This window comes from Tursiops truncatus, chromosome 17 (genome assembly GCF_011762595.2).
Source record: "Tursiops truncatus isolate mTurTru1 chromosome 17, mTurTru1.mat.Y, whole genome shotgun sequence".
Lineage (NCBI taxonomy): Eukaryota > Metazoa > Chordata > Mammalia > Artiodactyla > Delphinidae > Tursiops > Tursiops truncatus.
In genome coordinates this window covers 70334295-70355436 of record NC_047050.1, presented here as the reverse complement: position 1 = coordinate 70355436, position 21142 = coordinate 70334295, and the positions used below count along the sequence as shown (strand labels likewise).

At 55.1% G+C, this 21142-nt stretch overlaps 1 protein-coding gene across 2 annotated transcripts in view; it reads left to right on the top strand.

The window, feature by feature from the left end:
* Nucleotides 1-1408: 1408 nt before the first annotated feature.
* The window catches only part of NDRG1 (N-myc downstream regulated 1), a 54811-nt gene continuing 35077 nt past the window's right edge, over nt 1409-21142 (top strand). For both annotated transcript variants that reach the window (XM_033842894.2, XM_073794780.1), the window contains exons 1-3: nt 1409-1560; nt 13580-13660; nt 16988-17023. In XM_033842894.2, coding sequence (XP_033698785.1) covers nt 13598-13660; nt 16988-17023 — 99 coding nt within the window. In that variant the 5' untranslated portion in view covers nt 1409-1560; nt 13580-13597. The remainder of the gene's footprint in view (nt 1561-13579; nt 13661-16987; nt 17024-21142) is intronic.

Here is a 21142-nt window from a genome sequence, read left to right as displayed (position 1 = left end):
AGTTACCCAGTGAATGAGCTCAGCTTAACCTTCTTGTGCAGATGGAGAAAATGAGCCTTGGGGCTCCTGTGCTATGAACCCCAGGGAAAGGACCTTGCCTTTTCACTCCTTTTCCCAGAAGCTGAGCACAGGACCTGGCTCACAGCAGTGGCTCAATAAATATTTGTGGAATGACAGAATAGGTAAATATCAGAGCCCATGCAGGCAAATGGGACACACAGAGGAGAGGCAGGCCACTGCCTTGAGCAAAGCCTGGGATGGTGGAGGGAAGAGGTTTACCACTGGCAGGCAGATGGAGGGGGAGGGGCGCAGGTCCCTGCAAACACAAGTCTGGGCAAGGGGCCTGGGGACAACGACAGGGTCTTTTCTTCACCCATAAAATGATGCTCTCGCAGTGCAGTGATTCTCACCGGGGCTGCACATTAGAACCATCTGGGACGCTCTTAAAAGACGTCTGGTCTGCCATCCTTGAGATTCTAACCAAACTGTCCTGGGGTGGAGCCCTGGCACGTACCTTATAAAAAAGAGTTCCGCCGGGCATTCTGACCTGCAGAGCGTCTTAAGAACACGGAGTCAAAAACCAGACAGCAGACAAGGAAGCTAAGCGTCGAAAGGGCGCTCAGTACAAGTTCTGGGATCCAGAAGAGGAAAGAGTGAGAATCTTCCCTTCCAGCCAGGGTCCTGGGGGCGGGGAGAAGGACTCCAGGGCGGGAAAGGGCGGGTGGGCTCAGAACTCTGGAGGCGGGTAGGAAGCGGTGCGGGGGGTGGGGACGGGGCGGTGTCCAGGCTGTAGGATGGGCTGAGCAAGACGGACGTGATTAAATGGGAGCGTGCATTTCAGCGGAGAGCTGATGCAACAAGGCAGGGGCATGGGGTGAGAGTCGCAGGGAGCGGGTCTCCGGGAAGCAAAGGAGGCAGCTAAATGGGGCTCGGGAGCTAAAACCTGGAGGAAGTAGGGAATCGCCCGTAAGGGATGTCAGGGCGTGGCGCGACGGGACTCGGAAGAAGAAACTCTGAGATGGAGATGGTCACACAGAGACACACGGAAGTCCCCATGCACACGCACGAGCGCGCACAGGCACACGCACCCGCGCACAAACGCATCCCCGGTGCACACACGCCCGCTGCACACGCCGAGGCCCCGGCCTTCCGGGCGAAGGAAGGGACAGCAGAGCCTAACGGCCGCCGGGACCGGAGGCCCCTCCCCGCCGCGCCCCTACTCGGGCTTGCGCAACAGGCGGCGGCTCCGGCGGGCGCCCGCCGCGCGCTGCCCCAGCACGGCCAGTGGAGCCCAAGGGAGCGGGAGGAGCGCCCGCGAGGAGGGAGCGGCGAGGGGTGTGTCCCCGCTGCGAGCCGGGCCCGGGAGGGCGGGGGCGGGGCGAGGCACGGGGGGCGGGGCCACAGCGCCTATAAAGTCGCCCTCCTCCGGGGCATAAACAAACCTCCCCTGGCTCCCAGCTCAGGTTCGGGAGCGCACGCCTCTCTTCGCCGCTCTCCTTGCTCCCTCTGGGCGCCGCCAACCTAGCTCCGGCTCTTTCTGCTTTTCTCTCTCAACCTCAGGTAAGCCTGACGCCCTCTTCCCGCCGGGCGGGGAAGGATCGGTAGCCCGTGGGTGCTGCTGCAGCTCCTGGACCGCCCTTTGTGGCCCCGCGGAGCTGCAAGTGCTCGGCTTCCCCGTGGCGCGAGGGCGAGAGCGAGCAGGGGCTTTGGGGGCGCGGGCACTGCCGGAGTGAGGGGTTTCGATTCGGCTACAAGAGGAAAAAAGGGTCTACGTTCATCTTTCCCCTAGCTGAGGAAGTGGGATCCTGGGGGTCGGGGTCGGGGGTGGAGAGGCTCGGGGCACACCTTGACCGCGCTCCCGGGGCCCTCCCAGATCACAGCTGGCGCCGCTGGCCGGGGGGCGAGCTGGAGCTGGGAGCAGGGGGAGGGACCAAGAGTGTGTCGGGGGCGGGTTGGCGTTTGTCCCTGCAGTGGGGTGTCTGGGGAAGGAGGGGTTGAGTGCGCGTGTGTAGAAAGGCGGTGGGTAGGGGTGAGCGGCGATGGGGATGAGGCGGGAGAAGGGGGCGTGGGTGTGCCTGCTTCCCAGACTGTGCCCAGAGTCAGGGTGCGTCCGAGGGGCGGGGGCCCATTCAGCCTGGAAGCAGGGGTGGGGCGCGCTTGTGTGTGTGTGTGTGTGTGTGTGTGTGTGTGTGTGTGTTCGTGGTGGGGTGGGTCCGAGGTGTGTCACAGCGCGTGTGACACGCGCGGGAGCGAGGGTGGCAGGGTGCGGCCCCCAAGGTGGCCTGGGGTGGGCACTGTGGCGTCGCGGAAGAGGTGGCCTGGGCCGGAGGGGGCTTCGAGTGGCGTCACTTTCGCCTCCGCCCAGCCTCCCCCGCTTCGCCTCTCTCCCCTGCCTCCCGGGCCCGCCTCTCCTGCCCTGCAGGAGGAGAGCCTCTGGAGTTGCTCGGACGTTCTTGGGCCATCCGCCGCGGTCTCTGGTTCAGCCGTGGGCAGGGCGTGTGGTGCAAAGCGGTGCGCTCCGGGGCAAACGCGCGGTCACCGCTTGGGTCACGTTAGTGGCTGACGCTGGGATTTAGTGGCTCTTTTCCTTACCCCTCCCCCCCACCCCAGCCCACCAGTCCCACTCGCCCGTCTGTCGCCTCTGCTGTCAGATGTCCCTGTGGGTCTGGGGCAGCACCGATTTGTGGCTTGGAAGGGGGAGGTGCCTGGCAGCTGGTGGGGGAGAGTAATCTGGGGGCGGCGGAGGGCCCGGTTGTCTTGTGCCCGAGACCAACTCTTCTTCGCAGATGTCCTGGGCGCTTCAGTTTGAAGTTTGTTTGGTTCCTTTGAGCTACTGGGAAAGATTAAAGATTCGAAGAGAGTTCAGCCAGTGGCCACGCAGGAGGGCTTTAGCCTCCTCCTAATGGCCATTAGCCATACTTCACCTTCTCCTAAAGAACAAAATAAACACAAACCGTGTTCTTGCTATGAAAAATGCAGTTTCAAGGCAAACCTTCCAGCACAGCCTCCTCCTTTATAGAAATTCTGGAATCGTTACTGAGTTTCACAAACGTGAACTGAAATAAGCAAGGTACAGAGAGTGCCGGCCCCGGCACCTGCCTTCAAGGGGCTCACCAAGTAGGGGAGGAATGCAGGTGCCGGTGCAGCCCCCAGCCCTCTGTGGTGGTAACTGCTGGAATGGAGCGGCACAGGGTGGGAGTCAGGGGAGGGGGGGAGGTAGAGGTGGTCTGGAAGTGCTGGGAAACCTCCAAAGGGACAGTGCTCTGGTGTAAGGATCGAAGCCTGGGATGTCCCTTCGTAGCTTTGCGGGACCTTGTCTCTCATTAGAGAGTGAGAAGGAAGCTGTTGCCTGCCTCGCCCCATCACTTGGCACCTGGCCCAGGGCCAGGTCCTTGGGCAGGGATCAAATACAGACGCTGAATGAATTGAATGGCTCCTTCCCTTCTGGCCCACTCCCCGATGATCCCGCAGGTAGCCAGCATCCCGAGGAGGCAGTAGACCTTTCGGTGGTAGCATGTGCCTGGGCTTTCCAAGGAGACCTTGGAGCAGCTCTTAGGGTCTCCTCTCCTGAGAATCAAATCCAGGATTACTATCCATTGGTTTGATAATTTGGACTGGAATTGAAAACTCACACAACTTACTGGTCCAACTTCTACCCATTTTACAGATGGAAACTGAGACAGGGAACGACTTACCAAGGATGAGCCGAAACCGGGAATCGGCTCTCCATGACCCTTTCCAGGGGTCTCCTGGCTGGGATTGAAGGTGGTGAAAGGGTGTCTCAGTCTTGAGAGATTTATTTTCTGCTGTCAGAGGGGCAAAAATAAATTGGATCTTCACTGAGTTTCTGGTGAGGAAACTTTCCAGACAGAATGTGGGTGGTTGATTGATTTTCAGTGTGAATTGTGTGTTCTTGAGAGATTAGCAGACTCAGTCTAGTGAGAAAGGGCTGCAGCCCCGCTAAGCGGTGGTTGATGGGATTTGGGCTGCCTCCTCCAGCTTGGACCCCAGATCTAAACAGAGCTGGACCCGCCTTTCCCTCCCCTCAGTGCATTGAAATCTGGCCTGGGCTGCCTCAGCAAGGAAGGGGAAGAAAGATCGCATTGTGTTTTTCTGATGGCCTGAAGCTGCAGTTCTTCCTTGGGACCCAACTCCAGAGAATCCCATCCAAGGCGTGACTCAGAAGGCCCTGTGCTTCAGAAAGGAAGCCAAGGTGATGACTCAGCATCTGAGATTCTAGCAAGGAGGGGGCCTGACTCAGGCGGAGGGGGCCGGGGAGGGACAAGACCTCTCTCTCTTCAGATCAGTGGCTGTATCCTCGCATCCCCTCTCATCTTTGCAAGAGCTCTGCTTGGGCTGTCTTGGCTCCATTGAATGGATGAGAAAACCAAGGCCAAGAATGTTGAAGGGACTTGCTTGTGGGCCACGTGACTGAACGTGGGAGAGCCAGACTTAGAACCCAGGGAGTCAGACTTGAAAGCCTTTGTTCTTTTTCATGATAGCGTGTTGGGGTGATTGCATAAGAGCTTGAATGAAAAGTACAGAGAGGCAATCAGGAGCTCTGGGCCTCAGTTTCCTCCCCTGAAAAATGGGAATAACAGACAGCACTGTCTCACTGGGACGTGTAAATATTAATTGAGTTAATCCGTGGAAGGAACTGAGAACATCCGTGGAAGGAACTGAGAACAGTACTCGCCTGTGAGGACACCGTGAGGGACTTTGCTGTCAATCAGTTCCACAAATGACAAGGCATTTCCTTGGCAATCAGCGGCAGGAACCTTTGTTCTAAACTTACCCAGACCAGTGGGAGCACCTGCAATGCTGGACTCATGTCTTGCTTCTTGAAGTTTTTCCAAAAAGCTAGGCTTGGGCTTCCCTGGCGGCGCAGTGGTTAAGAATCCGCCTGCCAATGCAGGCGACACGGGTTCAAGCTCTGGTCCGGGAAGATCCCACATGCCGCGGAGCAACTAAGCCCGTGCGCCACAACTACTGAGCCTGAGCTCTGGAGCCTGCGAGCCACAACTACTGAGCTCGTGTGCCACAACTACTGAAGCCTGCGCGCCTAGAGCCCATGCTCCGCAACAAGAGAAGCCACTGCAGTGAGAAGCCTGTGCACCGCAACAGAGAGTGACCACTGCTCGTTGCAGCTAGAGAAAGCCCGCACACAGCAACAAAGACCCAACGCAGCCAAAAATAAATAAATAAAATAAATACACTTATTTAAAAAAAAAAAAAGCTAGGCTTATGCTGAATGCATAAAAATGTAATGGGAACCTGGTCTGAAATGCAGATTTCCAGGCCTTGTAGGTCTGGGATATGCCAGGAATCTGCATTGTTTCAAATCTCCCTGGGCTGGGCTGGGGGTAGGGTGTACTGAAGGCGGCCAGAGTTGAGGATACCTGCTCCAGAATAATGGGTAGGGGGAGAGGAAAAGAAAGGGGTGGCCACATTTCTCATGCCTCCAGGGTCTGGGGACACAGTACTCAGTACGTAGCTCTTATCTGGCTAACGTGACTTGTGATTTCAGGGCATCGCCTGGTTCAGTTGAGATAGGAGACATCCTTGCCATTTCTCAGGTCAGAAAACCGAGGCTTGCGCAGGTCACTTGCTTGTCCAGAATCAAGTGATGGGGTTCTGTTCCACGTGAGCCGCCCTGGACCTTTCCCCGCCCACAGCCTTCTGGACCTGTCTTTAGAACTTGAACTTTGTTTCTTGGATTCATTTCGGGCAGCCCTTCCTGCCTCCCTGATCTCAGTCTGGTTCCAGCCCTGCCCTTCTGCTTGCTCTCTCTCTTTATGTTTGGAGACAGAGACAGGCGGGTTGGCCATTTCTGCTGCAGAACCTGAGGAGGTTAAATTCCCTGGACACTCACTTGGCCCCCTGCTGTGCCAGCCCAGGCTTGTTGGAGCGGGGTGGGCAGGAGGGGTGGGGGACTCTTATCAGCTGTGCATGGAGCCCAGCTCTCCAGGGTGGGCGCCTTGTGAGAAGAGACCTGGGTAATCCTGGGAATCTGACTTGGCACCACAGGACAGACCAGATTACAGAATTCGGGTCCACACAGAGGTCTCTCTTTGACCCAATCTTTGACTCCATTTACTGAAGACCTGCCAAGCCCTGCTCACCCGGGCTCCAGCTCCAGGCGTTTCCATTCCGGCAGGGCTGCCCCTCCAACAGGTGGTAGGAAATGGGGCTCGTTAGCAGTCTGGGGGCCTTATCTTTTATAGATTTTTTTTCCTCCTTAAACCTGTGGAAACCTCTGTACGTATAAATTTTACGCCCATGTGCAGCTCTGCTTAAAGAGGTGGATGGGGACCGGGGTTCCATCCTGTTCCCCCATCTTGACCCCCGACTCCACCCTGTTGGCTTTGAGAAGGTTCTGGGCAGCCCTCTCTGAATGTGGGTGTGAGAGGCATTCTTACGATGCAGGTAATTCTGAGGACTGTCTTAGCTGGAAGCCTTCACCTCCTTTCCCCTCTCCTTATTAATCATTGAACTTGTCTCTTTTCTCCAGAAAGCCCTCCCTGGCCTTCCCCTCCGGGAAGGCAGGCTGGGTTAGGTACCCTTCTTGGATCATTCTGGGCTGTCTCCTTAGGCACCCTTTTCCCCGTAGACCTGAGAACCTGGCACTTAGTAGGCGCTCAATTAATGTTGGTCCAAAGGAAACCTCCACTTTTTAAGGAAATAACTTGGGCCCTCTTGTGTAGGAAAGGTCGGAAGGCCATCCAGAGGGTAGAAGCAGCAAGACCGTTTCGGGGAAGGATCCCGTCAGCGTGGCACTCATCCCATCTCGGGGACAAAGGGTTTTGTAGGAAGAAACTACATCCACATCCAATGCGACACTGGCTCCGTCTGTGTGCTTTCCACAAATTATCCCACAGACCATCCAGTGCCACCTATGCTTGTCCCGCAGATTCTCAGAAAAATCCTCTGACCCACCCAGCATCCTCCTTTGGACTTCCATCATTCTGCTCGTCCCTGCAGACGGTCTGATCTTCTCTCTGCCAAACACGTAGCTGGGCTGCCAGAACTCCGCTGAGAACCTACAGGAAGATCCTGGGTGGTGTTGCAGGGAAGGGGGTGGGCGAGGACCAAGTGCTGGCCCCTCCCTCTTCCTGCTATTGTGTCCCAGACACACTCCCTGACCTTCTTGCTGGTTCTGTGCTCTGGCCGAAGACAGACAAGTTCCGTTTCAGCTCTAGACTCGTACCTGGGGAATGCATGCAGCTGGGTGTGTCTTCTCTTTAGTGATTCCTTTTTCTTTTTTTTTTTTTTCACTCTTTCAATATCAGTCAGTTCCTTGAATGCTGCCGAGGTTCAACCTCCATGCAGAGCAGCAGGGGCCTCGAGGAATTCTGAGTCCAGTGAGTCCAGCCATATTTTTTCCTAGGTTTATTACTTAAGAAAAACATTGAGAGTTAAGGCCACCAAGTTCCTCACCCTCCCCAGAGCCTTGGGTTTCGAAAGGTCCAGAAAACATCAAGAGAACCCGCCAACTGCCTGGTAGCTTGGCATCAAAATCTCTTTGGCAAAGAAAGGACCAAAGAACGCATTCACAGCAAGGCAGAAAGAGGCAAGGCAGAAAGAGGCAAGGCATACCCCAAGGCTACTTTCCTTGAGGTTAACGCAGACAGGGGTCTGTTCTCTGGAACCTTCCGGGGGTCCCTGTATTCGGGGAAGATGTTGTGGCGACAGCAGCACCCGTTGATCCCCCCGCCCCCCTTTTAAATTCTGTTCTATAAAGAGCCCAGTGTGCTGGAAAAAACACCGCTTTCATGTGGCTTGGAAACCAGGCGTGTTCTGGAGCAGACAAGATCTGGACCACTGGCTGACCGTCACAATCAATGCCAACTTATCAACAATCGCTCCTGGGCCCTCTCTCTCTGCTTCACTGAAGGACTCCAGGAGGCTGTGGTCTGCCTGCGCCTGCCCTGCACACCTGCACCCATGTCGAAGGATGGAGTCTAGGCCTTAAGGGAGTCACATGGGCCTTGGCGTTTGAGCCTCAGGTGACCCATCTGTAAGCTGGGATGATCAGATCCACATTCTTCCAGGGACCTCCTTGAGGAACAGATAGAACAATGCAGGGAACCCTTTTTCAAAGTATTGGATTTGCCATGTCAGGAAGGCACTCTGGGGAAAAGCTAAACACAGAAGTCCTTCTGGGTATTGTGAAGGGAGAACAGAAAAGTCTAAGACGTGGGCTGGGCCTCTCATGGTGGCTCAGGGGGGCTGAGAACCTACAGGAAGATCCCGGGTGGTATTGCAGGGAAGGGGGCCTCTCGTGGTGGCTCTGGGGGGCTGCCCATGGTAGAGGGAGAAACACATGACTCCCCCAGCTGATCCACACAGGGGAAGCCTCCTGGGCACACATATAGCCCATCCTCAGCACATCCTCACCCTGGGGCTGGGTGCACGGTATGTATGTCTGTTTAGAGCAAGCTGGTGTCGCGGTCAACTGTCCCCTTTAAGGTTGCTTTAAGCTGTGTCATCTTGATGCTTGGCAACTTGGGGTACATTTCATAATCTCTCTGTGCCTCCGTTTCCCTGTCAGATTGTTCACGCTAAGGTCCACCTTCTGGGGTTGCTGGAAAGCTCAAAGGAGGGACAGAGTTTGGAGCCCGGGAGGTGCATAGAAGTTCTTGCTGCTGCGGTCCTGCTGTGCGCGTGCAGGGTTTTGGCCACTCCTGCTGAGATGGGCGCATCTTGGGGCTCCCAGAGCACATCCTGGATGTTTGTCTGCTGGACACCCCCGCCCTGCCTCGGGGGAGTTCTAGGGGCCCAGCAGAGCTTGCAGATAGGTCCCCCTGTGTGGCTTGCTAGAAGAGTGCCAGAGCTGGAGGGAGACCCTGTTTAATGGACAGGGAGGGTCGAGGCCGGGAGGAGAGGTTCTTCCAGGTTCCCAGGGCAGATGGATCCAGGCAGAGCCAAGCTGCATGGGGCCCTGGTAGGACCTCAGGGTGCACGGCCCTTTTGTCTGCGTGCAGCACCCTCCCCTAGGCTCCCATCCATCCTGAGCTTTGGGGACCAGGTGCTGTCCATAGAACACCCGCCACGTATTTAGTAGATGGGAAGCCAAGGCCCAGGGAGGGGATGAATGACTTGGGGAAAGTCATGTGGCGGGGTTTCCATGCCCCGACTCCTAAGCAGTGTTCCTGCTGCTCTACCAGGGTTTTTGAGAATCCCAGGCTCTGTGTCCCTCACTCTCCCAGTGACTGGTTAACAGCTCTCACGTGACCTCATTGCCTGAAATGCCTCTGCCCGCTGCCTTCCCAGTCCCCGAGGTCACCTATGTCCCTCCTCTGGACAAATCTCAGTCTTGGCTTCCCTGGAACCCATGAAGTCCAGCTAATTGCTGACTGACTCCTGGGTCTGTTGAACTGGAAAGGTATTTGCCCGCACCCGTTGGGCCTTTGTTACTCATTGACCTGTGTGATGGTGCATTGGGTCTGATTGCTGGAAACCCATGTGGCACCTGCTGAAGCTCTTCTCTGTGTCCCCTGCTTGCTGGGCCACTCGGGGACTAAGAATGTATAAAGCATAGACTTGTGTCCCCACAGATGTCCGCGGTCTCTGAGGCAACCAGAAAAGTGCACTGATTAATTAAGCAGCTGTTTGCCACATTCTGTGTGCCATAGTTTCATTTAAGCCCCGCTGCTACTCACTGGGAACAGGAGTTGTTATGCCCATTTTATAGATGAGCAGACTGAGGCTCAGAGTTGAGATCACAGAGCCAATCAATGGTGATGCCCAGGTCTGACCCTCAAGTCTCCCCGCCTAGCTCCTGGCTACCTTTCACTTCTGCGATGTTGGTTTTCTCAGAATTCTTTCTGGGCAAGTAGGTGGGAAAGGAAAATGTGGTATAAACCAGTCTGGCAGCTGGCCTTGTGACCTGGAGCCCCGTTTGGGCACGGAGTGGGGTTTTAGCAGAAGGAGGCCTGTCCCAACCTCATTTCCTGTCTGGAGCCGCTTCCTTCTGTGCTGAGACACAGTTGGCAGGTACGGCCCCATCCCCATGCTGCAGGGTGGCTGGGAGTCGGACTCCTGGGCTCCCACTCCTGTGCCCTGCGCGGCCTGGCCCTGTCACCCCCTGTCCATTGCATGATTGCCTCAGCCCTTTTCAGTCCGACGCTGCGCTGGGACTTTTCAGGAGGCCGTGGAGAAGGGCAAGGACGGGCATCCAACGCTCGGCCTCAGGTGCAGGGAGAGAGCTTGCTGAGCCAAGTTGGGCCTCAGGTCGGCTGTGGGGAGTGACGCTGGTGTGACCCTCCGAGTGGCACCTGGTGGGGGCGGGGGCACCAGCCAGAGCACCCAAATCAGGTCCCCTCCCATCGGTCCCTGACTTGTCACATAGAGTTGTCAACGGAGCTATCAGGGGTCCTTTCTGTCTCTGCTCAGTGCCTGCATGAGAACCTACTGTACGGGAAAGCCACCTCCGAGTAAATCGCCGTACAGTCCACGCTTGTTGGAACTCAGATGGTCTTTGAGGGCTAGTCTTGCCGGGGGCGGTGGCAGATGATAGGAAGGGGGGGCCCGAGGGGCTGCTGGGAGATGTCCCTGGCTTCACCCAAAGCACGTCAGCTTTCTTCTTAAAGACAATCAATTTTTATGTACTGAACTTCCTTGTAAGGTTTCCTTTAGGCAAACAGCTTCTGAACCAAAAGTTTGCGAAGTTTTTGGATTGAGGCGACAGAGACAGGGTGAGGGCTGGCCTCAAGTGGCCTAAGTCGGCGGAGCTGGGTGCCAAGCAGGCTGTCTTCTTGCTCCTCCAGTAGCGCAGGGAGGGCGGTGGGGGGCATGGGGAGGGGGAAGGTTCAAGGTGCACCTTCTGCAGCCCATTTGGGCAGCCTCGGTTATTGCGGGCAGTGACCTAGATGGAGGCCCCGGCCAACTCTTCCTGTTGGGACATTTGCAGTTACGGCTATCAGCTACAGGCTGCCCCGGGCCTGCAGGCACCCCCCTGCCCCGGGCAAGGAGAACTGGAGCGTCCCTCTGCTTTATCTGGTCTCCCTGCAGACCTCAGCGTCCTGGGGATCTCACTAGCTGCTGCTTGGTCTAGGCCAGGGTGTCTCAGCCTCTTCTTTCCTGGGACCAGATAATTCTGCTGCGGGAGCATCTTGTGCGCTGTGGGATGATTAACAGCTGCCCTGGCCTCCACCCACTAGATGCCAGTAGCATCGCCCAGTCACGATGATCAAGAATGTCTCCATAAAAAAAAAAAAAAAAAAGGTCTCCAGACAGCGCCAAATGGAGGGGGGGAAGAATCACTCTCGTTTAGACAAACACCGGGAGAGCTCTCCGTGGCCTCCGCCCTGAGCCTCCCCAAGGCCCTGAGCACATGGAGGGCGGCGCCCTCACCCAACCCGCCCAAAGCAGCGATTCTCAAATGCTGATGTTCAAGGGATTCGTGCCAGTTTTCAACCCACTGTCTCTTGGGGTCTGGGAAGCTGGGTTGTCGGAAGGAAAAGAAGGCGTGGAGTGAAGAGATGTCTCTGGGAGCATGTTCGGGAAGCCAGGAAGGTTGGACTTGAACTATTTCTTGTTCTGAAAGAGGATGAGGGGGCAGGTAGAGGCCAACAGTCTAGTGGGATCATGGCACCTGGCAGCCAAGGAGACCTGAGCACACCGGGCTGAACTGCCGTCTGGGATGAGCCCTTATAAATGTAGACCTGTTTTCACAGTGTTTCACTCTTGTGGTCTGGTGATCACGTAAGAGTGAATTTACGTACAAACATTGCTCTGAAGCTGCACGAAAGCCGTTCATCTGTCTATTCAACAAGCGAGTTGAGGCCCGACTTTGCACCTGGCTGTGATGCTGGGAGCTACAGGTAGGGAAGGGAAGGGGCCGGGTAGGCTACCTGTCCACAGGGGGCTGAAGGAGGCCTGCCCGGGCCCGCGCAGGAGGTAGCGGGAGACCCCGACTTCATCCCTGGCTTCTGAAGGAGCCCCTGTGAAATGTAAAGTCCTTGCCCTCTGAGCACCAACGGTGGCGTTGCCAGAGCCCCGGGCTTCTGGAAGTCTCCCTGCGCTGTGTAGGCGAGGTGTCCCACGGCCAGGGTCTCGGGACCACGAACACGCTGAGTTAGCAAGGCCGACAGACCTTGGCTTTTCATGCCTCCTGCTTCCAAGCTGGCAGCTGCCCAGCAATGTTCACAAATATAAAACCGACTTTGTTTTCAGAATGTTCTGGAGCCTGGACTCCAAAGGCTGCATAAAGGCATTCTTGTGGGGCTGGTTATCTACTGGGGAAAATCGTGCCGGGGCCCCAGACCCGAGCGTCCCAGGGGATCTGCCCACGGAATGCCATGTACGGCGGCGCAGGGCTGGGGGCCGGGTGGCCCCTGCTCTGTCGCCCGCTGACCTCTGAGAGGTGTGTCACAAAGAGGGCTCTTCTGGGTTCGGGGAGCTGGATCTTCAGAGGAGCCCTGGGCTGGAAGTTCAGAGACTTGCATTCTCTCTGTGGCTGTTAACGTCTGCGGGGAGCTTGGGGCGAGGTCCCCATCCTGGAAAGGAGCAGCGTGAGGGCCGAGGTCAGGCGGCTTCTCACCAAGTACCCGACGCGGAAGGTCTGGGTCTGTGACCTGAGGGTCCCTGGCCTCCTCCTGTCACTTACTTCTTCACCCTGTCTCGTCGGCCTCTGCCTGCAGCACGGAACCCTCATTCTGGACTCTCTGTGCCTCACCCCGGTACTGGTGGGCGCTTCGTTCTCCCAGCTTGATTATTCATCCGTAACAAGAAACGTTTATGCCACCAGGTCCTTGATTAGGCACCCAGGTGTGCGCTCAGTAACTGTCACCGCCCAAGCCTCGCTCCCCAGGGAGTCGATTATGGTGGCATTTCCGCCGCCCGAGCTCTGCTCAGCTTAGCTCTTTGGGTTCTTCTGCACTTGCCTGGGCGTCAGAGCCAAGGAGGACCTCTTCTGCCGCACCCCGATCTCTGCCCCCACCCCGGCCCTCCCCACCCCGGCTCTCCCACCCCTGCTCTGGCTCATGCAGTGCTTTTTGCCTCGAAAGTCCTTTTTCTTTCAAAATCCTCCTGAGTGGTCAGTGTCAGACCCCTTGGCGTGAGGTGTTCCCTGCCCCCTGCCCCTCTTCCCCCCAGCATGGAGCAGAGTGCCCTGGACAGAGCTGGACACGGGGGCGTCTGCGTGGCCGCCCCTCTGTTGGGGCCCCTCTCGTTTGAGGAGGAAGAAGGAGGAAGCTAGTGCCACGCCTGCCTGTGGCGGGCCTCCGCGACCTTCTGCCCCCTTTCGGTCGTCAAGCTGGGGCTGCCTGACTTTGGGCTCGGCGATGTGGGTCTCCTTCTAAAATGCAGGGAGAAACGTCTTCGGTGTGGTGGGTGGTCTTGGACTGGGTGTGAGGGCCTGGTTTTGAGTGTAGATGCGTCCGTAAGCCTCAGTTTCCCATCCTAGGAGATCTACTCCCCTGGGTCCCCAAGAGTGGGATGGGATGGGGCGGTGGGTAGGACGTAGGAGCTGCTGGGCTGTGCAAGTGAAGGCTTGCTCCCTGGCCTCAGATTTGCTCCTTTCTGAAAACATGTCCCAGCAGGAAGCGCTAACCTCCTGGTCTCTGTCCCTTTGTAGGCAGGTGACAGCAGGGACATGTCTCGGGAGCTGCAGGACGTGGACCTCGCTGAGGTGAAGCCTTTGGTGGAGAAAGGAGAGGTGAGTGGAGATGCCCCTGGCTAACCCCATCCCGTGCCCACTCGTACACAGGCATACGTGTGTGCACAATGGGAACACGCGTGCATGTACACTGCCACGTGTGTATACATGCACACACACGCACATGCCCACTGCTTCCTGGTTTCCACAGGTCACCTTGTCCAGGGATGCAAAGGGACAAGAAGTACCAGTTCAAGTCCCAGCTTGGCTCCCGAGTGCTAAGGCACTGTGGCCAGGCCTCTCACCCACCGCTGGCTTTTCTGCCCTCTCCTCACTGATCTCATTTGTGAAGTAAGGACATTGAACCAGAGTTGTCACCTCCACCTCTGGCATCCTGTGGTTCTAAAACCTTCAGCATGAAGCCCGTTGTCCATCGACTCTGTCTGCCCCATAGCTTAGAGGTTAAGGCCACATACACTGGGACCGGACTCTCTATGTTCAGATCCTGCCTGTGACACCCTGCAGCTTTGTGACCACCGGCAAATCCTTCAACCTCTTTGTGCTCCAGGCCCCCGACTTTAAAAAGCAGTGACACTAGGACTTATGTCATGGGGCCAGGGTGAGGATAGAGTGGGTTAATTCATGTGGAGCCGTTAGAACCCTGTCCGCCCTGAAGGGGACCAGCTTTGCTCATGAGCTCTTGTTGCTACAATTATTACCATCTTTTTGGGCAAACCTTTCAGGTCGACAAGGCCTCCCTGTTGGAAACAGAAGCCCCTGCCCTACAGCCCAGCCTGGCATGATCCATCCTGGACCGGCTGTGGATGGATGTGAAAAGGCTTTTCATTTACATAGTTGACGCTGTATTTTTAAACTATGTTCGTGTCCCGGTTCTCACGGAGCCTCTTAGCGGCCGGTGATGAGACACCTTTTTTTAGAATGTAAAGCTCAGGTTCAAAAGTGCAGTTACTCTGAGGTCAACTCAATGCTTTTGAAAGTAATAATTAGCATGCGTGAGCCACGTCCTGTGTGCCTGTCTCTGGGCCAGTCACACTTCATGGATTTTCTCCTGCTAAACGGAAGGATAAGGCTGTGGTTGATTAGAAACTAGGTTCATTGATTGCTCCCATTTTACAGAAGAGGAAGCTGAGTCTCCAGGAGGTTAATTTGTCCTCTTGGGTCGGTCACATGGTTACAAAATGTGGGGCTTGGAGCCAAGCTCAGGCCGGCTGCCACTGGAATGGGCTTATGACTCTGCTAGTGGCTGCTCTGTTTTAGGTCCATTAGTTCATGGACTTTTCATTATGAAAGTGGGAGGCAACTTTCTATTTCCCATTATATAGATGAGGAAACTGGTCTTGTTGGGAAGGGAATTGCCCAAGTTCATTTGGATATAGGTGACACAGCTAGTATTAGAAGCCAGGCCAGGCGAAGCTGCAGAATGCTTGAGATCATTCCCATGCTAGGGGTCTGCAAACATCTGCTATAAAGGGCCAGATGGTAATATCTTAGGCTTTGAGGACCACATGGTCTCTGTTGTAACTACTCAGTTTTAGAGTTACGGCATGAAAGCAGCCCTAGACAATATGTAAGCAAATGGGCTTGCTGTGTTCCAATAAAACTTTATTTACAAAACAAAAGGTGGAGGAATGGGGAGGGCCGTAGTTTGCCAACTATAATACTATTCACTATTCATGCTGCAAATCCATTTCCTCTTCTGTCTGAATCTTTGACACCGTATTGAAAAGCAAACAAACATACAAGAAAAAAAACAACCCCTAGGTGATACAGATACATATCAACATATTCTTATCCCTTTTGAAAAACCATATGAAATAGTATACCATGCTTTGCTTTATTTATTTAACCACTTACGATGGAGACCTTTCCAACGTCAGTCCATAGAGCACTTGCTTCTCTCTTGCCAGTGTCACAGTGTTCCACCACATTTATTTGACCAGTGCCCTGTATGTGGACACTGGGGTCCACATTGCCATTACCAACAGTGCGGCAGGATGTTCATACACTCGTTGGATCTTACATGTACCTCATTTCATACACATGCAGGTGCAGCTCTAAGGTAAACTCCCCAAGTGGCATCGCTGAGTGCAAGGGTAAATGCATTTTTAAACACAGCATTTATATATTTTAGGCAGCACAGTGCTACCCTTGGAAAATTTTACTTCTCAAACAAACGTCTAAAAGATTATCATCTCATGTCAGCCTATCTCTAAGTAGATATTGACCCTTTCTTTCAAGGTTTAGATGGAAGTAAACCTTCCAATTCCTTAGATTGACTCAGCAAAGCGTTTTTAATTAGGTTTGCTGTTGGGAAGTTCTTCCTGATGTCTGTCCTCAATCTCGATGACCTCTGCACTCTTGTTAACATATTGAAGGTTAGAGTTGTTCAGAATAGCTTTTCTACTCCCTCCTAGCAACACACACACACACACACACACACACACACACACACACACACACGAAGTATTTTTGGCCACATTTGCTTCCACCTGAATTTATCAAACTCCCTAATGTTCTTAACCCCAGCCCCAGGGGGTGTGAAGCTATTTTAATCTCTCTCAGCAGGCGGCTGTTACAATCTTATCTTCCAACCCCTGGCTGTCCCAAGGGGTCCTCCTTCCCCTTCCGTCACCTCTTTTGCCTTTTGCTCTGCTGAGCTGTTTTCTTTCATGGTGGGTAGTGGTGGGTCTAGCTGGGCCTCCGCTTTCAGGGGGTGTTTGAACTCCATCTCTGAGCTGAGAGGAAAGCATGCCAGTAACATCTCTTGGAAACTTCGGCCCAGGGTGGCTCCAGCTTCAACTCTGAGCTGTACTTTCACTGCTACTCAGGGGACAAGGGCCCCTTTCCTGTCTTCCTGGGCTTGGCCTGCCAGTGTCAGCTCTGGTGAAAGATGGAATTTGGGCTGGACACTCAGAATTGTTGGATTGAGGGAAATGCTCTGTTCTCCTCTTCCACCCATGAGAGATTGGACTTTAATCTAGATGATAGGCTGTCGTGGAAGAAATTTAAAGGCAGTAACATGGTCAGGTTTGAGCTTTAAAAGTATAGCACATAGGTGGAGACAGAGAGATCAGTTAATAGGCAATTACAGTCCTGTATCTCTCAAGCTTGTGGTCAGCTTAGACCTTCAGATCTTTTTTCACTAAGGCTGCAGTCAAAAAGGAATCCATCTACTGTGTCTACTTTTCTGCTGGACTGCTATTCTTTGAGATGAAAAGTCTCTCTCTGTAAGGCATTAGAGAGGCCCCACAGAGGACATAGGGTAGATATAACAGACTCAGGGCATGGAGAGGTCCGTGTGTTCTGACATTATTTCTCTGCTCCGGGAAACTGATGAAACTGACCATGTCTCTTGTCTTTCCACAGACCATCACTGGCCTCCTGCAAGAGTTTGATGTTCAGGCAAGTAGAAGACGTGGCTTCCCTTCCCCCTTTCCTACTCTGTCTTCTCTCTTTTCCTCTTTCTTCCATTGGTTAGATCAGTGTTCAGATGTTAGGGGTAAGGGGAGAGAAGGAAGTGGCCTCAGCTGATTCCCCACACTCAGCTTCTCTCCCCGGAGAGAAGCGCATTTGAGTTCTGGCCAAGGGCGTAGGAGCCAGTTACCCCCTGTGAAAGCAGGACAGATATCCAGCCCCCTTCAACCCTGCAGAGCTGGGCAGAGCTGTGGGGCGTGTGTGGAGGGAATGGCAAGACACTGAGTGGGCTTGGGACCCTGCGATGGGAGGGAATGGAGGAAGCAGAGGCTTGACGTTCTTGGCTGTGCCTGGGAAAGTGAAACCAGCCTTCTCTGTGGTTTTCTGGCTCCATCTCTGCTCCAGGTTGACATGAGAGCTAGGTGGGAGGTGCATCTGAAGGTCTGTCCAAGAACAAGTTTTGGGGAGAGTGGGTTGGCCTCTCATAGCCCAGGGGTGGGTCAGAACCTCAGGAACTGTAAATCCTGGACTCATTATCCCAAAGCTGCATGGGCCCCATGCTGTGCCAGGTGCTGGGGATGGAGCCGGAAGCCTGAGCACATCCGGGTCTTGTGGGCTTCCTGGAAAAGATAGGACCGAGGAGAGACCAGATGCAGACCGTCACGCTCACCTGGACCTCTGCCTGCACATCACACAGGTGCCCGGGCTTCCGGCCCATTCTGAGCCCTGCGTCTCCATCATACCTTTCACCCCCTTCCCCCCCAAATAGCTCACTCATCCTCCTGAATCTTGTATTTCAACGATCGGCCCACCACCCACCAGAGGCTGGGAATCTTGGCGTTGTCTTTGGAAGGAAGGGGAAAGAGGGAGAGGGGTTGGAAACATCGGCTGCGGTGAAATCAGGGAGGTGAATGTGCGAAGATCACACTCAAGGTGTGTGGGCCTTAGTGCACTTATGCGTCATCCTGGCTATACCTGGAGACCCCCCTGACCCGCGCCTGTGGAACCCACAGGGTGTGTCCGAGGTGTTGGTTTCTGTCCGGCCGTTTGTTCTCTGAGGCCAACACATCCTACTGTGTAACACTGACTTGTTCAGAGCACACTTATTACACCACCACTGTGCACCAGGCCCTGGACATCCAGACGTGTGACACCTGAACTCTGCAGGGGACGCCCCACTGAACCCCAGCAGCGCTGTGCAGTCGGGATTGCTGTCTCCATTCTTAAAGCTGGGGAAACAGGCTCAGAGGTTAAGCGTGCCTGGCCCTCAGTTGCACGGTTAGACAGTGCCCGGTGTGATTTGACCATGAAACCTGCTTTTACAGCCTCCTAGCAGCGTCTGTGTCAGGGCCAGAGCAGGCAGCCTGAGCAAGGGTTAGCAGCCGTCACGTGCCCTTTACTTAAGAGCGGTGCTGGCTTGGCTTGAAGGCGACTCCGTGAGCTGGCAGGGATGCCGCCTGCCCGAGGGAGGTCCTTCCAGCCAGGGGCCCTCTCGCCTCCCTCGCTGTCAGTGGGCGTCTGGGGCAGTCTGCAGGGACAGCTCAGGCTGGGACAGGTCATTTCCACCCCAGGGGTTTGTGATTAAAAGCAGCTGAGCCTGGAGATGCCCTCTCACCCCCCGGGAGCAGCTCTCTGACTCATCAGCCCTGGGTTTATAGCATCACTGCTGTCCCAGCCTCTCGGTGCATCTGCAGTGGATGAACTCAGATCAGGGCTGGCATCTCCCCATTTTATGAATGAGGAAACTGAGCCACCCAGACGGTGGAACTTGCCACAGTCAGGCCACAGCTGAGATGTCATGGCATCTTGGACAAAAGCATCTTTTTTGCCCCCTTTTTTGAGTCAGGCCAACCAGGTTTAATTCTAGCGGACCCTTTCAAGGTGTGTGCCCTTGAACAAGTTACTCAGCTCTTCTGAGCCTCCCTTACCCTCCATCTGTAAATTTAATAAAACAGTAAGAATGACTGATTTTGAGCCCTTACTGTGTGCCAGGCGCTGTTCTAGGCAGGCCGCCTTTACTTTAATTTAATTTAATTAAGTGCACGCATTTACTCTTTGCAAGAGCCCTGGGTGTGGGTTCTGGTATCACCTTATTGCAGGTGAGTGGTGCCCCCAGGTCATGCAGACTTGGCCCTCCCGACTTCCGGGCCCCTCCCCATCTCTCCCGGCTGTAACTCAGACACCAGTGCCGTTCACAGCGGCGCTTACTGCTTAGAAAGCAGAGGCCACACTCTCTGCAAGAATGCAGGTCATAGGCATGGATGGACATGTGGAAGCGACCCTTAGACTCCAGGGTCTGGGAACCCCCTGAGCCACCAGCTCCCCCCTGCACATGTCCCCGGGGGTGGGAGGAAACGTGGTCAGACCTCCAGGCACACTTTCTCCTCTGGGGTCACTGCTGGTGGGGGCTCAGCGGGGTGGTGTTGACTGAGCCTGCAGCCCTACTAGAGCTGGAAGCCAGGCCACCCGGTGGGCTCAGCCCACCTTTGTGCAGAGGAACAGAGAGGGACCTGGGATGGGTAGGACTAGGGCAGCTCCCTGGGTCCAAGACTGAGAGGAGGCAGGGCTATGAGTAGCTCAGGCCCAGGACAATGGCTAGTCACTCAGCCCCACCCATCGCCGACCGACCATGTCTGGTTTGTTCGTCCCACTGTGACTCAGACTGTCAGCTCCCTGCACCTTCTAGGCCATCAAAGGTTGGGGGACCCGAACCCATCACTTCACTGGCTGTATCGGCACCCAGAATACAGACCTCAGTCTTCAAGGAGCGCTTGGTCTCATGGGACATGGCCTCTGGTTCTACTCTGTTATACTTGTTTAAGAAGAAGAGAGTCAGGGTTCGGAAGCCACTTGCCTGAGGTCCCCTGCAGTGACAGGAAGGTGGCACCAGACCCCGGGCCTTGCCTCTTCCAGCCCTGAGAGCTTCTCGTTCTGCCCACGCCTGATGAGGCTGGTTTAATGGTGCTTCCTGCGAGCCAGGCCGTGTGCTAAGGGCTTCCCGGCCAATATCTCATTTAACTCCTCAACAACAGCATAAGCAGAGATACCGTTATCTTCATCGTTCAGATGGGGAAACTGAGGCCGGAGGCTGGGACTGGGTATCCCACCCAGGTCTGTCGGAGCGGGAAGGAAGCCCGTGCTCTTACTGTGCCGTTCACTGGCCGATGTCTCTGCCTCTCCCGTCCCCGGGCCAGAGCTCCCCCCGCTGGTCTCTTGTCTCACAGGACACTGGGTACATGGGGGTGCTCTGGGAAAGTGGGAGGTGAATAGGTTGTCTCCAGGGGTCCCAAGTTTGGCTCACCCAGCCCCTCAGTTTACACCTGGGGAAACTGAAGGACAGAGAAAGAGGGGAATCGTTTGTCCAGGCTTGTGAGGTGCGGGCAGCTGAGGGTGATGACATCTGATCCTCTGTCTGGTCGTTTCCCACCCTCCTGAGAACAGGGAGAGACGAGTGACAGGGCAGTAGAGCTGCAAAGATGCAGCAGCTGTGGCAGCCGCGGCCCTGGCTGTTCGATGGGCTCTGGGGGCTGTGAAGCTTGGGTGGCAGCCCCAGGGGCTGGCTGATCATTCGGGGCTGGGCTGGGCGGGGCTCCGGGCAGGGAGACTAACGTACTTTCTCTGTCACTGAAATGTCAGCTCTCGGTCCCGCTCCCGCCACCGAAGTAGCCATCCCCTCTGTGGTTTCGTCTTCCTGCAGCAGCCTTTTGATGTCCCTCCTCCCCAAGGTCAAGGCCACAGATTCAACCAGACTCGAGAGCCGAGTTTGCCCTTTCTTGGCTGTTTGACCCAGAGCAAGATGCTTCACCTCCCTTCAGCCTCAGTTTCCTCATCTGTGAAATGGGGAAATTCGCTCCAGCCTTGTGTAGAGAGGACAGTGACAGAGGGGAGCCCTGATGTGATGTTTCCCAATCAGTATTGGTCCAATAACACACCTGCTCTACCAACTGTATCATGAAGTTCTTCCAATTTTTATTTTTGTGTGTGTGGTGAAACACATACAACATAAAATTGACCATCCTAACCATTTTTAAGTGTCCACACTCCAGTGGCATGAAGTACATTCATAATACAGTGCAACCATTCCTTCCATCCATCTCAGCACTCTTT